Raw genomic sequence first — 18,538 nt, forward strand, 5'->3', positions numbered from 1 at the left:
TCTTCATACATTACATTCAATCACATAAGACAAAAATATATATAAAGAATTGTCATGTGATAATTTATGATTGGACATTTAGATAGGCTAATGGATGCGCACCATCTCCATTTTATTTGAAAAATAATTTTTTTATATTTTCTCTATTTATTGTCCGCCACATCAGCCTGATTTTATTCAAACCATTCATATTGCCACGTGGATGGACGCCAATCTTCAAAAAAGCGTTTTAAAGAATCAAAACACATTATCCAGAAGAAGAAGAAGAGGAGGAGGAGGAAGAAGATGATTGGATTTTCGAAAGCAGAGAAGAGCAGAGTCAAAATCAAATCCTAAACTCCAGAATGATAAGAAGCCATGTAAGAGGTCCATTTCCACAAATTCCACCACCCCTACGACATCCAAATTCGAACATCGCCGTCCTCCGATTCACCGCCCCGCTCGCCCTAACCAGAGCCACTTGCCGGATCGCAACCACTGCGGCGGCGATTCTAGCAGCTGCAGCCCTGATTTCTTCGCCGGCACCGTCTGCAGCAACCGAAAGCAGCACCAGCATATCGGAACAACAAGAAGAAAGTACTACGCTATCAAACATTCCGCAGACGCTTTCCGGCGAGTGCGAGCAGCCGAGCGACTGCAAGAAGGCGAGAATTCAACGGCCGAAGTCGAGGAAGGCGGAATCGTGCACGATCAAGTGCGTCGGAACTTGCATTCGAGGCGGCGATGGATCTCCCGGAGAAGGTCCTTTGAATATCAGGAGGTAACTAATTAATTAACAAAAAAAATGTTGAGAATTAAGTGGAATTCTTGGTGTTTGATCTGTGAAATTTCTATGATTGTAGACCGATAATTGTTTTCAAGCAAGGGTTTCGAAGTCGTCAATACTGGTGCGTATGCCTCTCCCTCCTTAAATCTCAAACTTTTATTTGTTTATTTGTTTATTTATTTTCCTTTTTTTACATAATTGAAATTTTATTAGTTATACTAGGGTATGTTAGTGATTATTTGTTTATGTTATTTTAGGTTTAAATATTTTTTAAATTTTGTTCTATTATTTAACGAGGGATCAAAGAAAGTTATAGTTAAGTTCACTTGACTTAATTTTGTTCTATTTTAATTTCTACTTTTAAATTTATTTCATTTTGGTCAAAAAAAAAATTCAAACTCTATTTTAACTTTTAATTTTCAAAAGTAACTATTTTGGTATTTTTCTTTTATTATTATTATTAATTTAAACAAAAAAACAACTTCTAATTTAGAATAATGAAATAAGGGATTTTAGCTTTGAATATGTGTACTAGCATATTTAATATGAGCATGATTTCAAGCTAAATAAGTTAAAGATAAACCTCGAATGTTAATTTAAAGTAGAAGAGGAACATAGTGAGGACTAAAAACCAAAATAAAACAAACGTGAAAGTATAAAAAACTCATATATTTTAAAAATCTATAAACCAAAATAAGTTCTTTTAAAAATCTATAAACCTAAGTTCGTGGACAAATTTTTTTTTTTTTAAGAGGTATTGTAATTAAAGTGTGGGTGGGAGAATCGAACCTTAATCCACAAGGTTTGATAGTATGAACATTATGCTAGTTGAGCTACGCTCTTGTTGGCTTAAATATAATTTTTTATTAAATACACACACCCACCATGACCAACTGAACGACGGTGCACGTGTGGTCTATCTCCTCACTCAACCCTCGGACCCCATTCGTGGACAAAATTGATATTTAATTACTTCCAACATTTAAAATCATTTTTTTCATAATATATAATTCGGTAACATTTTAAGCTTTGAAGTTTAAATCGGCATCGTGCTCATAATATGTGAATGACATAAAATACGAAGTATAATCTTTCAAAAAAAAATTTGAACCCCATTTTATAATCCTAAAACTAATATATATATTAAGTTCGATGAACTTTTAAAATGCTAATTATATATAATTTTTATTTTTATTTAATAATAATTGATATATATTTATTGTCAATTATTTATTCTTAAAGTTAAGAATTTCATATTTGTTGTACTAAAATAAGACTTAAAATGTTAAAGTTTGAACTTTGTAAAATAATTATTTTACATTAGATCTTTTAGGGTAAGAATATGGATTAAAAAATTATAAATAAGTTGATCTTACTTTTAAGGGTGTTTGGAATACATTTTTAAGTATTTAATTTAAAAAAATATCATTGTGGAAGAAATTGGAGTGTTTGACAACCACTCAAAATAGTTTTTTAAATGTATTTCAATTAGTTTTTATTGAAAGTATTTAAATAAAAATGAATTTTCTGAAAAAACAATTTTTTTTCTCAAATTAATAGTTCTCTCACGTTTGTAAAGTCATCTAAAAAGTTTATAAACTTTATATTATGTTATCCTAAAATATAAATAAAGACAGATAATTTGGATTTGATAACGATATAAAATTCTAATGTCTAATTTTGTAAACACTTGAACAAATAATAATAAAAAACAGTTGAACAATATTAACGAATGATTCGATAACTTAATATAAAATATTATTTTGTTTACACGAGGAGATTTGCGATTTTTGTCTTTTTCTTTTTTTTTTTTTTTTTGGAAGGTTGACTATTTAAATAGAGACTTTTCATAGAAAATTAATCGTTTACATGGAGTTTTTTCTTTAAAAAATTATTATTATTATTATTATTTAAGGAATTGACAGTCTAATTGAAGAGGGAAAAAAAAGATAAATTAAATATTTAATCTCTAAACTTTTAGGTTTATTCCGATTTGTCTTTAAATTTTTTAAAAGTGTTAAATAGATCTAAACATTCAATTTCATATCCATTAATTTTCTGAAGTTTGAAATGTCTCTAATAGATTTTGTTAAATTTTTCGATTTTGTGTCGGCCATATTTTTCTATGTTCACGTAAAATCAAAATTTTAAGATTCCCTCAATTTTAAATCTATAGTATTAGATAAAAAATTATTAAATACAAAATTAATTTAAATTTTGAAGTTGGAGTATCTATTAGATAAAAAAATTGAAAGTGTAGAGACTAATGACGAGATCTGAAGTTTGGGAATCTGGATCATATAGACACAAACCGAAATGACAAGGGACTAAAAAAATGAATAAGGGAGCAATGTTATTTTATTTATCTTAATTTGATTTGAATCTGATCCTTAATAATTGGTTATGTTTTGGGGATTTTGCAGTTTGGTGGAATGTTCAGATATTTGCAATTTGATCGGCGATGGTGATGATGGACCTTGAGAAACACTTTTTTTTTTTTGGTTGTTTTAACATTTCATTTCTGCTATTTAATTACTTTCATTACAACTTTAAATTCGTTTATTTCATTCATAAAATAAGTTTTTAATTGAATTTTTTTTAATGAATAGCTCCTTTCTTCTAAAATACATAATATGTAATTTTTTTTTTTCTAAAAGCAATTCCAAATAATGGATTAGTTAGTTGCTAAATTGGTATATATTTTTTTATTTTTTATAATAATAACTTTAAAAAAATAAATAAAAAAGAAAAAAGAAAAAAGAGTGATCACTAACATACATCATTGACTTCAAATTTTGTTGTAATTATACCAATTTAGATTTTAGGAAATTATACCAATTGAGATTATAATCATTACGGTACATTAGATTTATTATTATTATTATTTTTTATAAGCATGGTAATTTATAATCATTTTTTGTTTTATTTTTATAATATTTTCTCAATTATCTTAAATTTATTAATACTTGCGAATTTTTATTTTCATAGGTAGTTGAAATAATATAGTTTCCCCCCAGTCATATATAGTAAATAGTGTCTTTCTTAAAATATTTGGATAACATCCATTGGATTTTTTTAATCAAATAAGGTGAGATGAATATTTAACATTGATCACATCTGACAAAATAATAATAATAATATTTTTTAAACATATTAAATAACCATTATATTATTTTATCATTGTACTATGGGATATTTCTCTCCTTAAAGGTTGACCAAGATATCCTAATTTACTTTATCAAATAAGATGTTATTATTGTATCTACCTAAACATGACTCAACTAGTTAAAATATAAATATTCAAAAACAAATAAATAAATAAATGATCGATTAATTCTAATAATTTATGGAAAAACAAAGAGTCGACTCAGTGATATTTTTCTCTTGACAGTTAGCCCGAACATCTATTTTCATATTATTCCAGACTTGGAAATTCAAAATCTCTAATCCAATCGTGTGGATTTGAATTCTTAATCCCAATTTGTAATTATTTTTTTTTGTCATGTTATATACATCTGGTTAATATTTATTTGTCAAAAAAAAAAAAACATAGATTTTAATGTCTTTAACTAAGAGGCCACCACCTATGGAATTCATACATAAAGAACGTGAGATAAAAGAAAAAATTATAAAATGTAAAATAAAAAACGCCGAACAAAAGAACAAATATATCTTTGAGTTGTTCACTTAGGTCAGTACAAGAATAAGGTAAAGCTTATTGTGATTGTATAAATATGCACAACAATCACCTAGAATATGAAAATGAACTAACTCCTTTCCCCTTGGATGCGATATACAGAACTTGGGAGCACTGATGGAAAAAGGAGAACAATTTCCACCTACCTAACAATTCTTCCAAAAGAAAGAAAGAAAGAAAGAAAGAAAGAAAAGAAAAAATTTACATCCATATTATGCAACCAAAGGCAGAGAACCAGAGTTGAAGACTTGGTGATTTGTTTATACAAATGGATGAAGATATCATTGCAATGAAGATTTCTCAGGCAAGAATAAGTAACGAAAGTGAGAATCAAAAGGAAGAATACCACAGTTGCAAGAACCGATTAGGCTTTGCCGCCTCTGGGATACACAACCCTGAACAAAGGCCGCTTGATGGGGTGGAAGGTAATGGGATATCCATACTGCCAAATTCACATCGTCAACGGAGTTTTTGGCGAAACAATATAGCAGTTTTGGTACCAATAATCTTCCTTTGCTGCTAACACCTACGGAAGCTCGAATGAAATCGCGTTGTGCCTCTAGAAGATCCTCTCGGATATTGTCTGCAGTGTAGATCCTCACCTACATAAGTTCTACAAGTTAGACTTGAAGTAGAAAAATGTAAATGCCTCAGTTCACTATCTTACACGAGTTTGTTAATCTAGAATTACCGCGGGAGAAGAGTATGTTCCGCAGCTTAAGGCAAACGTTAAGAGTGGTTCGTGTTTGTCTATAGCAAATCTCCGCTGCTCCTCCGTCACCTTTGACTTATGAAGAGCAAGAAGCAAAGCCTGGTTACAATTTCCCACAATATAGGGCAATGAGGCAATGAACTGTGATAACTGATGAGAGGATAAGCAAGAAAACCTAAAAGCAGCTATAGCAAGTGCATACAATTTGTGGCCTGTGAACTGGCGGTTTCATCTTGAGGATGACATATTCAATTCCGGTTGCACTGAAAGAATGCCCCCCAACCGTGTATGCTGCCTGTAAGAGTATATTCCAAAAGAAATAAATCATTAATACCCAAAAAGAACTGAACCTGACAACAAAAACAAGAATCTGCAAGTTTCGAAATATACATTTCTGACTAAAACTAATTTTTTCCAGAATTTTCCGCATGAACTGAACTATTTCCAAGAGCAAAGCTGGTGCATTGCTTTCATAGAGATACATGAGCACGAAAACTTTGAATGCACATCCTAGTTTTTATTTTTTACAATCAGAAGGGGTCTCAATCTTTGTATTATGCTCATGAACCACCTCACTAATCTGCAGAGGCTTTGCCGACTCCAAAACTAACTTCGGGTGACAACAAACAGTTAAGTTATTTAATCTTTACCCAGACACTTGAACTTGAGACCTTGAACGGTATCTAAAAGCATCTTAGTCTTGTCAAATCCACCCTTGGGGTTAATACAAAATACCCATAGTGAGAAAACAATTCATTCCACATTCAAATTTTACTGGCTGTTCAAGTCCGGCTTGCTCTAGTGTTCACATTTAGAAGTAAAATATTTTTGAGGGACACAATAAATTAAGTCACACAAGCTATGAATGGGAACTACTAATTAGCAGAGGGAACACATGGTAGATGGTATTTACTGAAAGTTGTGAACCTTGATACAAAGTAGCTGTATTATCTACTTTCATGAATAGTCTTTTGAAAATGAAGCTTTCTCATTGACGCTTGAACCTCATCTCAGATGCCAGCTTGTAGAGAAATAACTACAGGGTAAACCTGAAAACAACCTAATTATATATTTTTCAAATTCCAAGTTCAAAATATGTTCAGTTCAGCAGACTAAGGCAACTTGTATGGACTAAAAGGAATACCAAACTAATAGAACAGACCAGAGATGGGTAGCTTGGTTGGCAAAAGTTTATCCCTGCCATCAGATTCTAGGCTGTGGTCATTGCAATCCACTGGAAAGTTCAGTTAAATCATTATCCAAGCATTTGATTGCGTCATCCCCTCTTGATAAGGAGATTTTTCAGGCTTCGAGGAAATCAAAGAGCCCCAAACAAATTAATATTCTTGTGTGGATAATAATTTTTGGTTCATTAAATTGGCTCAACTACTTTGCAACATAAACTCTAGTCGCACTACCTCTCCCTATAGTTGTCCATTATGTTTGGTGGAGAGCGGAGATTTGCAGGACTTGATCTTTTATTGTTCGTTCTCACGCTTATGTTGGTGGAGGCTATTTTCATATTTTAATCTCCAATGGGGCTTTGGCAAATCTTTTCGAGAGAATATCTCTCAAGTATTGATTGGTCCATTATTATCCTCCAAATCTCAGTTACAATGGTTCGATGCAGTCAAGGCTTTGTTATCAGAGAAGATTTGGTTCGAGCATAACCAGAGGATTTTTCATAACAGGTCTTTAGGTTGTTCTGATAGGTTGGGCTCTGCTCGTCTCTTTGCCTCTTCATAGTGTTCTCCATCTAAAGTTTTTGTTGATTATTTCATTCAAGACATTTGTTTAAATTGGAATGCTTTCTTATCTTCAGTTCAACTTCCGTAGCGTTATTGTCATTTGGTATCTTAGATTTTTTAGTATTAGACTCTTTTCATTATATCAATGAAAAGCATTGTTTCCTTTTAAAAAAAGAAGAAGAAGAAGAAGACAATAATACATAAAAAAATAAGAAGAAGAAGAAAATAGAATAGACTAGAGATGGAATATATCTAAATCAAATCAGATCAATACCATGAACAAACTCGAAGTGTTCAGATCGCACACCACATGAGAACAAAGCTAGTCTGCTTGGCTAAATATTGCACAAAACGTTGAATTTTTTTAGGGGTATTTGACCCATGGATTTGGAATTAGGGGGGACTTGGCATCAAGCCAAACCCATGTTTGGGCACTTGGAATAAAATTCCCGGGAATAAGAAACCAAACTCATGGGTTTGGAATATATTTTCAACGAATGCCATAGGTCTTAAAAAAATTTCCCTTCATCTTCTACCTCTTATCAATGGTCATAGATGACCGTCGACAACAAACATTGGTCAACTTCATGATTGACCGTCGGCAACCGATCATCTTGACCGTTGACGATTGATCATCTTGACCATTAGCGACCGATCATCTTGACCGTTGGCGATCGATCACATTGACTGTCACCGTCGACAAGTGAGCATCTTGATCGCCAGCGACCGATCGTTGTGCCCATTAACGACCGATTTTCGTAACTGTTGACAACCAACCGTAGTGATGGTCAACAACCAAATGCCATGACCCTTGGCAACCAATTGTTGTAACGGTAGGTGACAAACCAATCGTCTTAATCGTCGACAACTATTGATCGTCTTTACCATTGGCGGGTGATCTCGTCGGCGCTTGACCACTGTCCGATTGTCGTGATTGTTAATAACCGACTGTAGTAATGGTCAACAACCAAACATCACGACCCCCAAATGGGGGTATTTGGAATTAGAGGGGTTTGACATTTGAAGCCAACCCCATGTTTGGGCACTTAAAATAAAATTCCCGTGAATAAGAAATCAAATTCATGGGTTTGGAATATATTTTTAATGAATGGCATAGGTCTTAGAAAAATTTTCCTTCGTTTTCTACCTCTTATCAATGGTCATCAACGACCGTCGGCAACAACCGACTTCGTGATTAACCATCGGCAACCAATCGTCTTGACTGTTGACGACTGATCGTCTTGATCGTCGACGACCGATCATCTTGACCGTTGGCGACCAATCACATTGATCGTCACCGTCGACGGGTAAGCATCTTGATCGTCAATGACTGACTATTGTGACCATTAACGACTGATCGTAGTGACGATCAACGACCAAACGCCATAACCCTTGGCGACTAATTGTCGTGACGCTAGTGATCAACCAATGGTCTTAATGGTCAATGACTCTTGATTGTCTTTACCATTGGGAGGCAATCTCGCCAGTGCTTGACCACTATGGTCATAGCAATCGATTGTCATGTCTGTTAATGACCGACCATAGTGATGGTCAACAACTAAACATCATGACCCCCGACGATCAATCAACCGACTTGACCGTCGATAATTGACCGATCATCATGCCATCGTCAATTGACTATAGTGATTGTCACTAGGGTTATATTTTTGTGTTTTCTCCTCTTTCTTCTTCTTCCTCTCTCTCCCTTTTTTACTCATTTTCACAAACTCAAACAAGAAATTGACTTTTTCATCTAGGAGCTCTAAATACTGAAGTGTTGCATCAATCGTGATGCTCATGAGTCATTAAATTCTCTTCACCAACCATTGCACACTTACCATCATTGATGATGGTCATTCTTTGACTGTCACCGACAATTTTTTTTTCTTTCCTCCTTTCACCACTTTTCCCTTCAATTTCTCATTTTCTTCTCCTCCTTCATTAACCTCAAACGTAAAATTTAGTTCGTGACTACAAGAAAAAAAAATTAATTTAGAAATTTAAAGCAAAACTATCTTTTGTTATAAATGTGTTATGATGCTAAATTCCAAAATTTATTACTTTGTTATCAAAAGATAAATTTATTATTTAGAAGGAGATAAATTAGAAATTTAAAGACAAACTAAACTTGTTATAAAACTTAATATCAAAACTTGGATATTTTTTTTACTAAAAACTATTTTTTATATAAAAATAACTAAGACCCCGTTTGGTAACCATTTTGTTTTTTGTTTTTTGTTTTAGTTTTTTAAAATTAAGCTATAAACACTACTTCCATCTCCAACTTTCTTCCTTTGTTATCTACATTTTACCAATGGTTTAAAAAACTAAGCCAAATTTTGAAAACTAGAAAAAGTAACTTTAAAAAAATTGTTCTTGTTTTTGGAATTTAACTAAGAATTCAACCATTATATTTAAGAAAGATGCAAATCATTATAAGACATAAAGAGAAAATAGCCTTAATTTTCAAAAACAAAAACAAAAAACAAAATGGTTATCAAACAGGGCTTAAATTATTGTCATTCATACATTATTGTCATACAAATTAATAAACCAAAATGAATTAATATAGGATTACAAAAGAAAAACTAATATAAATTTCATTTTAAAATGAGTAAATTAAATTTATCTTTTACAATTATCACAAAAATTGATGCAAAGTACACTAAAGATTATACAGTTCACAAAACAACCATTAAAAAACAAGGAAAAAAGATCAGATTACCCAAACCCATGTCTGCACCTCAAACATAGGCTTCAGAATCCCAGGCTTCCAAACTCTACAACCCAAACACAGGCATTTGTAATTCCCAGGCTTCAGAACCTACTCAAATAAGCCCTCAGGCATTTGATTCCTAGGCTTTTGATTCCAAATCTGCTCCCCAAACGCCCCTTTATGTGAATTCATAATGTACCAAGTCTCACTAAAATAAAAAACCATCCGCATGCTTATGAAGTATGCCTAACTAACCATCTCATGCGAGGAGGACACATGGGCTCTCTGCCAATGCTCGCTATGCAAAAGCTTCTGCACACTATTCTAATGTTTTGGGTCCACAGCGCGTCTGGACTAATTTCGTAGGATGACCATTTGACCCAATTTTTAGGTAATTTGTGGAACTCTAATATCCTAGATAGGTGACTACCAATAGAGTTTGACCCTATTTTCGAAAGTCCCTTTACTTTTTCACTTGCCCCAATGACCACCAGCCGATTGTAGTTCACATGTAATGTTCAACCCTAAGTTCATGCACCCTCATGATGCGCGTTACAAGACATGCTTGGGCATCCTCCAACAGCTTACCATTATCACACCCTCTTACACCAAGCAGGCAGCCAAACACGTGAGTCCGTGTTGCATTGCCAAGCAAGAATGTTAGCAGTGATGTGATGCTCCTTACATGGTTAGCTAACCCTGCTTATATTTATATTCCAGAAACCATCATCATTCACACACTAGCATAGCATAAGGATGAACCCCCATGATTGCTATACTGACAACTAACAAATACAGAAGAATATCCAGGCTCTAAAATATGAATGAACATAGAAGAGAACAAAAAATATGGGCTTCAAAATCAAACCTTTTGCATCAAAGAGAAGAGTTTCAATTCACTTTTCGGAACTCCATAGGCCAGGTAAGCCTGTCAAAAATAAGATAAGATGTGAACAACCAACATAGCATCTGTTTGTTAACCATATTTTAATATGAACGTTTTCCACCAAATTTAACAAGGAGAAGCAGCTCACATGCATGATCAGTGCATTATATAAATTGATCCAGAAGGCTAGCTTTTCATCTCTGCTTAAATGAATGGGATTCACTTTTGCAAGCTGCTCAACAAGAGTGCTGTTCACAAAACAGATCGTTAAGGCAAAAACAGGCCAACTCTAGATTGCAGTAAAAATTTGTAGGATTATCATAGTGCCAAAAGGCGGAGAAAGTCCAACATGATAGAAAAATGGACAATGTGTTTTATGAACACTACCGGAACTTCCTCAATTCTGCAGCAGCATATTCTAATTGCTTCTTTCCAACTGACATCCAAGAAACTTCAGCTGCTTGAGAATAATTTCCAATGTCAGCCCAACTTAATTTTCCACGTACCCTGTATGGATCACAAGCATTCTGTGTAGCCAATACTTCAGAGCTACTCGGAAGATCAATTTGTGGACTTTGTACTCTTGATGAAATAAGTGACCGTTCAGATGATGACCACCATGATGAATTGGAAAGATGTCCTCGAGGTGATGCAGGTGAGTGGCTTCCCGATGTTGATGATTTGGAAGGCCCGGGAGAATCTGCTAGAGAGATGAATATGTTTTTCATACATCTGACCATTTCTTCTGATAATATATTAGGGTGGTGCCAGAGACCACTTGATGGTAGCCCTCGAGACATTTTCTCACATTCTACTGATTGAGAACATTCATTGACTTCTGTCACAGACGTCTTCTCACAGTACATTTCAACTAGGTCAACTGCATTCTGATTCAGCACAAACAAAGCTACAGCATTAATCCTGAATTTATATGGTTTAGTAACACTGAATGCATTGATAATAGCAATTGAAAATTTTCTAAAATCTAACTCTAACAGTCATCATTACTAAACCCTATAGCATCTTAGAAAAACACCTATTCAGTCAAAATCAGCAGTTCAATTTCCTCCCATAAATTCTGGATGACATCACTGAAATCAAGTTATACAATCCAGAAAAACGACAGAGGGAAACAAATCTAGTCTCAGAGTGTGCTGTTTTCAACTAAGCATGAAATAGGAGTGATGAGAACGTTAAAATTTGTTGTTCTAGTCACCAGATCAGGGATAAGGTTGTAAACCTCTTGTATGAAAGTCATTACAAACACTTTCAAAGGTGGAAGGCTATTAAAAGCATTATTTAAAGTATAAAAGAGGTGTTTAGGACAAGGATTGACCTAAGACTATAATAACCACATTTTGCTAGTTAATACTATTTTGTAGTCCCCAATTAGCTACAGTCAATACTATTTCAAAACCCCATTTGCTACAATATATACTATTTGCTACAGTTTTTACTATTTTAGATTCATCATTTTTTATTCTTTGCTACAATAATTACTATTTCTTTCTCAAACTAAAATAGTTTACACCTCAAACACATACTATTATAACCTAAGACTATAATAACCAATTCCTTGTCCCAAATGCACCCAAAATGTCTAGTGAATAGTCCATTGTCCCAATAATTTTTATAGAAACTGAAAAGGACTGGTGGAATAGAGAAGTTGGAATATTTTGACAAAACTAGATACTTCCAAAATTAGACTTTTTAAATTTTATTTACTAAAAAAACAATGAACACAATAACCACAAAATCCAGTTAATATGACAATACTATACCGATAACCATAGATTAATTGATCAGAAAATACTTATAAAGAAGATTAATTGATCAAAATCCAGTTAAAATGACAACACTGTATCTCAAATTTATGCTTGGCATATAAAAAACTAGACCTTGGGTAATTGAATTAGTTTAGCATTTTCAAGATGGAAAAAAGAACTAGTCTTCCATCAGTTGCAACTGTTCCTTCAAATATATGTTAATAAATTTATGTTTCTAATTGAAGACAGGGCTGTGAGGTTCAAGAAACCAACTGCAGGGAGGAGCTGGAGTAGAATGGAAGCAAACAAATTTTAGCTTCATATTTATGCTTTTGAGAAACAAAGGTTGTATTAAGAAATATATTCCTTCAAGGACCATAAACAGTAAAAAAAAGGTTTACATAGTTCTGGAGAATAGTACAGTACAGACACAATAAATAATAAGTAAAATCAAAACCACAAATATTAACCAAAACAATGGCCACATATTTCCTGTCTAAATGCATGTGAGAACTCCGCAGAAAGTAAAGTTTCAGGAAAAGAAAAGAAAATACATCAAGATTAAAGGGAAAAAAAAATTTGTGGTGAGATACCGGATTTTTCAGTGTGTCAGAATTGGAGCAAAGGGAAACTGAACAAGGTGATGAATGCATTAAACGATATTCTGCAAGCCTCCTTTCATTCTTTTCTTGACTAAGTTGGAAATGTAAAGAGACCATTTCTTGCTCGAGTCTTACAACTGTATCTTCCAAAACTGCAATGCTAGATAAAAGATCTTGGGCCTGCACAAAATTTCAATGCAAGAATATTGCCACAATAATTTAAAATTAGAAATCAAAATACAAGTATTGGAAATTCTGAACAATTAAGGTACTGGAGGAATCCAAAGACAAACTGCTACAAAGGGGAAATAGAACAAAAAGTTCTTGCTATGAAATACAATATTCACATCTAATTTCTTCCATTCTGACACCAAATTTGCAGGGGACCAACAAAAAAGAAAGAAACAGAGAAAATCCTTGTATGAAATGAATATACAAAAGCTAATCCCATGAAGTAATTAAAAAAGGTTAGCACTCTCCATTTTCAAGTGATCAAAGAAGGATAATAATTCAAAACTCTTTGAAACCAGAGCTCCAGAGGGAGGCACCAAAGTTACTGTTGCCTTATACCAACAGTTCCTAGAAATCTCTATAAAGAAACACTCCCATTTCTTCTGATCATATATTCCAAAAGAACGCATCTTGCACCGATCAAGGAAAAGCCACCAAGACTGCAAAGCTTTTTGAAAGCTGCCATTTCCAACACTTCTAAAATCTTATATAAGGCATCCATATCATGAATCATGGTGCAAATATGGCAATGTGTGCGTGTGTGTGTGAATGATAGTTATATGTTAAACACTAAATCACTTATCACATTAGGTACAAAAACACAAATCTCTGCTCGTATTAAAGTATCTATACTTCAAAACTCCTAAAAATCAAAGATGTATCTTGTACCTGTGAAGGCAATGGTTACAAAAGGTTTGACTTTTGAATCAAGTAACGTTGTCATAACCTGGTTTTAGCTCTTCAGGATGTTATGGTTCATAAAGATGAAATTTTGTATCCGATCTTCCCAAATGGTTCATTCAGCACATTCACTCTGAAATATGTTCACTTTTTGGGATAAAATTTGGTAGCTCAAAATTTTAAACCTCTGATCATTGAGAAGAATGGTGCATATAACCTCATTCTACTTACATCATTCTACCCCTCCAAAAAGAAAACTCGTTCTCGAGTTTTAAAAGAAGAAAAAAATGAAACAATTAAGAAATAAAATAAACTTGTACAACGGAGCATGACCAAACCAACCTCCTGCATCTTGAACAAAATTATGTAAAAAAGTCCAAGACATAAAATTTTCATAAAGTCCAGTTCATCAAATCTTTCATCATCAAGGTCATCTAGTACCTCTGTTGCAGCTGCTGCAATGTCAAAAACTCCATCCAAAATTCCAAATATTCCATCTCCACTAGGCTGCCCTCGATCCAGATTTTTTTTTAATATACGGTCGAAGACACAATTCTTGGCCCGATTAAAAAAAAACGACGTTCATTCAGCCATTATAGCAAGGCTTCATTCTATAATCCAAATCTTGGCGCCAATGTTGATGTTTCGAGTTCTAATGTTGCTAATCTTGATATTCTTGGACAGCTTCTTGGTCATAATGTCTAAAACAGTGCGTGATATTGTTGACCATTATGATAAGTTGGATAAGTTTCTTGGACATGGAAATTATTACCCGCCTGATCTTGAGGTCTTGGGAGGGTATTTGATGCATCAACGACTGGATCTTGGTAATTTTGAAAGTGGTGATTGTTTACGGTTGATTTCTCTGGATGAAGGGTCTTGGTGGACTTCTTGCTCTTTCTTGAAAATGTCGACCATAATTCTCCTCTTGATAGAAAACAAGGCCATTATGATCATAATTTTTGTGCTCTCGGTATGGTTCTTGGGCTTGAAGATGGTTTTCTTGATACAAAGGATTAAGAGGGTACCTTGGAAAATAATTTTGGTAGAAGTGTGGACAACCTTCATCGCTTGAAGAGTCTGAATTATATCCCATCATATTGTGTGGAATCGATCTTTGTTGTTGAGGAAGAACACCTACCGGATGATTTTGATAATTGATTGTTGGTTGAAATTCTAAAATTTGTCTTCTGGGTGGATTTCTAGCAACTTCTTGCATCTTTGGATTTTGTTGATTGGTTCTTGATTGATTGTTGGTCATCTTTCCCACTTCCAATGATAACTTCTCGATAGCTTCCAAATTGCCAAGTCTTCAATTCACGGTTTGAGAAAATGTGGAGAAGTATGCTTCCGCATCACGAGTTTGAAGGTTGGGAAGTTGGGAAGTTGGTGGTTTTCTTGGCCCAGACAGTTGCATCAACCCTTCGTAGGCTTTTTGGGCTTAAACCTTGGTTAAGTAATGTTTTGATGATAACAAATACATAATTTATGTAAATTTAAGCGTTATGATTGCATTGAGAACTTTGAATCAGCTCAATTGGAGCTATACGGAGCAAGTAAGAAATAAAAAAGTAATTTACTTGTATCCAATGAGAAGTTTCTACTATATTATTGAGATTTTTATCAATAACCTAGATTTAATCTTCTTTTAGCAGGTAGTTGTGATTCATTTGGAAACCTTAATTCGACGTGGATATTCATGTCTCTATGGTGCACAAAAATTAACTTATTTTCCATGGTTGGGATTTTAATAGTAGGCATCTAATGGCTTTCACGCAAACTTTATTTTCTCGATGCATTAACTTATATCTTGCATCGAACTATGTAACTACATTATCAAGCATATATAGATTAGTGGAAGATTACATATTTTCAAAAAGCAAAAAAATAAATTCAACCAACTAGTCTGATTTGCTGAATATTTTTCATGAATTCTTTGCCACTTGCACACTTCCCTTATAGTAAGTCTCATTCACTGAATCCTTTGCTCTATAGTGTACTTGAGGAGAGTATCTTCATTTTCCTTGTTGTGCATGAATGAAAATTCATTGATGCAACCAACTGTTTCAGTTTCACTTTGTTTTTCAATGCATAGTTACTGTTTGCCCATTATATTAACCTCAGCCATTTTTTCTCTCCATATCTCTCATCATGTTTTTCAGATTTTGAAGCATAAATATCAAATTGCAATATGTTTTAAAGCACAAAAATCACCAATTGGATATTCAATAAACTGTGAAGTAACAAGCAACATACATGATGAGGGAGGCAGGAGAAGTTGGCTAATCTTAGATCCTTTTTTTGAATAGCATCTTGAAGGGAAGTGTGCAGCTCTATCTCTTCTTGCAACTTTTGTTGTAACATTCTCACCTACAAAATAGCATTTTTTTTAACCTAACAATCAAACCTACTGGCAGTTTCCTACTCAGGTAAAAAAAAATAAACTAAGTTCACTGGATAAAAGGCCAGAAGATCCAATGATCTTAGAGAAATGAACAGGATGACAGGATTTTTTAGAAGAGTAAGCAACATGTCTTCATGCTTTACTAACTTAAATATAGAAATGTTAGGAAAATCTATGAAAATATTTCATTGCAGTAATGGAACATCCATACACAGCCAGACACTTACATCTTGTTCGAGCTGAAATCTGTAGGGAAAAGAACCATCATCTTTCTCCAATATCCCAACATTCCTAGTCATTATGCCAAGACTGCTCTGCTACATTAAGCAAGACTCAGAAATCATGATGAATGTACTGCAAAGATGATATATTACATTTTACAGCCAAACCATGTTTATTAAAAAGCAGTAGATAACTAGATTAATTAACTCAATATATATGTGTGTGTGTGTGTGTGTGTGTGTGTAAAGTTGGCATTAACTTCTAAAAAGTTCGCATTAACTTTTGACTTCTACTCTCCTAGGTACTTTGAGCAAGCATCATGCATAAGCTTATTAAGTCACAAATTACCCAGTAACAAGAAATAGTACAAATGAAAAATGTTAAAACATGAATGGGAACTCTTTAACCAATAGAGAAAAATTTGAGAAAACACCCAAGCATTAGGGACTAAAACACATATTTAAGTTACTGAAAATAGTCTTCTGTTTCGGAACTTAGCATAATACAAGAGAGAGAACTAAGTTCACAAGCTAATAACAATATAAAGCAAACTCCTCAATCCTGACTTCGGAGGTTAAGGTTTCAATAAGGACAATGCATAGGTTTCAGTACTTCCTTTTCTTTCTACTCAGTAACAGAAAATCAAGACCATAACACCTTACCTCTAGAAATAAGTCAGCACAACCAAGGTCAACAACATTCCCTGAACTAGAACTGTACCCAGAGTGGGGATCACATCTGTGACATTACAATGACAATAAAAGAAATAAAAGCATTAAAAAGGAAACAACACTGAGCTGTGCAGAGAACAGAAGAAATGAAGAGAACAGAGAGTACAAACCAAAGGGAAGAACAGTCTTACAAGGAAAGTCCAGTTTGAGCAAGTGATTCCGACATTCTGGGTTTATAAGGTTCAGTGGCCTCTACATAACAAAACAAAAACAGAAACCCCAAAATCTCAAGCATCAGAAACAAAACTCACGTCAAAATAAGCATCATAAGTCCCATATTTTCGCCCAAAATCTAGATTCTAGACCACCCACATCTTAAACTAAGAACTCATATCAACAAACCTTACAGAAAATCAGAATCGAGAGCCATGGGCCAGAGATGCAGAATCATAAATGCACAGTGACGCCGTCGCCTGTGAAGAGACGATATAATAAAATGGATACAAAAAGGAAACAACCCCTCATGAAGGCACAGTTAGGAGTCATTTTCAAAAAGAAAAAGCAACCCATTACATTACATTAGAACCTAATCAAACAAACAATGGTTCGAAAGTAAAACATAACCAAAAAGGCATTTTGAAGGGAAAAAAAAAAAAACTCAACTGATGTGATGGGAGTTGCGGGAAAATCAGGGCTGGGAGGAAAAGGAAGGAATGATTCAAGTATTTTGTGGGAAAGTTAAGTTGTTCTTCAAACTTCTTGTTCCTTTGCGCTTTTTGGAGTGGGAGTGGTTTAAAGGTTTGAAGTTGAAAGCAGAAAGGTTGAGCAACATGATTAAATAATGCAATAAAGGAGCCTCCACTGTCCTAGCGACCCACTTCCCTCGTGTTGGTGGAAAGTCGGTGGCGTTTTGTGATTGTGAATCAATAAATTCATACTCAATTTTTGTGTTTTCAGTACAATTTCCTGGTGACTAACCTATTGATTATACTTCAGCTGAGTTTTCATCTCAAAGATTAAACTTCAAATTGGGACCTTTGAACGAAAAAGGATGAAAGGGTTTAAAATTTAAAACCACCAACTTTCGTCAAGTCTAAGGTTAAAGCATCATAGGTCATGTATAAGTTAATCTATCACCAAATTTATGGTTTGAATTTCTCATGTACTAAAAAAAACCTCATTATTATTTTTATATTAATTTTTTTAAAAAAAATATTAATTTATACTTTCTAAATTTTGTAGTTGTAATCATAGGATTTATTTTTTTTTAAATAATGTTTTTTTAATATATAATGATAAAAATAAGGTAGGATGGAAACTTTTTCTAATAATAAGTGTTTGGCGAAACTATTGACAAAATTGGGGTAGTAAAATCGTGTACGGGGTACACGATTGCCATGTGGTAAACTCGTGTACCCGGTACACGAGTGCCGTTT

General features: G+C 33.7%; 2 protein-coding genes across 16 annotated transcripts; one reads left to right on the forward strand and one right to left on the reverse strand.

The window, feature by feature from the left end:
* Positions 1-235: 235 nt before the first annotated feature.
* LOC120075531 (uncharacterized) lies at positions 236-4,781 on the forward strand. Its single transcript, XM_039029017.2, has 4 exons — positions 236-760; positions 843-887; positions 3,190-3,267; positions 4,566-4,781. Exons 1-3 carry the CDS (start codon positions 345-347, stop codon positions 3,245-3,247), a joined length of 519 nt encoding a protein of 172 aa, XP_038884945.1. The 5' UTR covers positions 236-344; the 3' UTR covers positions 3,248-3,267; positions 4,566-4,781.
* Positions 4,423-18,218, reverse strand: LOC120075483 (ubiquinone biosynthesis protein (Protein of unknown function, DUF547)). 15 transcript variants are annotated; one of them, XM_039028996.2, is made up of 13 exons: positions 17,766-18,218; positions 17,505-17,575; positions 17,294-17,354; positions 17,094-17,169; positions 16,437-16,563; positions 16,062-16,175; positions 12,885-13,073; positions 10,913-11,412; positions 10,674-10,773; positions 10,508-10,567; positions 5,378-5,470; positions 5,155-5,274; positions 4,423-5,065 (listed from the first exon to the last, which is right to left on the reverse strand). In XM_039028996.2, exons 5-13 carry the CDS (start codon positions 16,506-16,508, stop codon positions 4,745-4,747), a joined length of 1,569 nt encoding a protein of 522 aa, XP_038884924.1. In that variant the 5' UTR covers positions 16,509-16,563; positions 17,094-17,169; positions 17,294-17,354; positions 17,505-17,575; positions 17,766-18,218; the 3' UTR covers positions 4,423-4,744. The 15 variants fall into 15 exon arrangements, with proteins under 15 accessions (XP_038884924.1, XP_038884868.1, XP_038884841.1 ...); XM_039028940.2 differs by having other exon boundaries at positions 16,437-16,523; positions 17,766-18,197; XM_039028913.2 differs by having other exon boundaries at positions 16,437-16,526; positions 17,766-18,093.
* Between the last annotated feature and the right edge of the window lie 320 nt (positions 18,219-18,538).

Source organism: Benincasa hispida, chromosome 1, assembly GCF_027475165.1.
Source record: "Benincasa hispida cultivar pf3 chromosome 1, pf3_genome.v1.1, whole genome shotgun sequence".
Taxonomy (NCBI): Eukaryota; Viridiplantae; Streptophyta; class Magnoliopsida; order Cucurbitales; family Cucurbitaceae; genus Benincasa; species Benincasa hispida.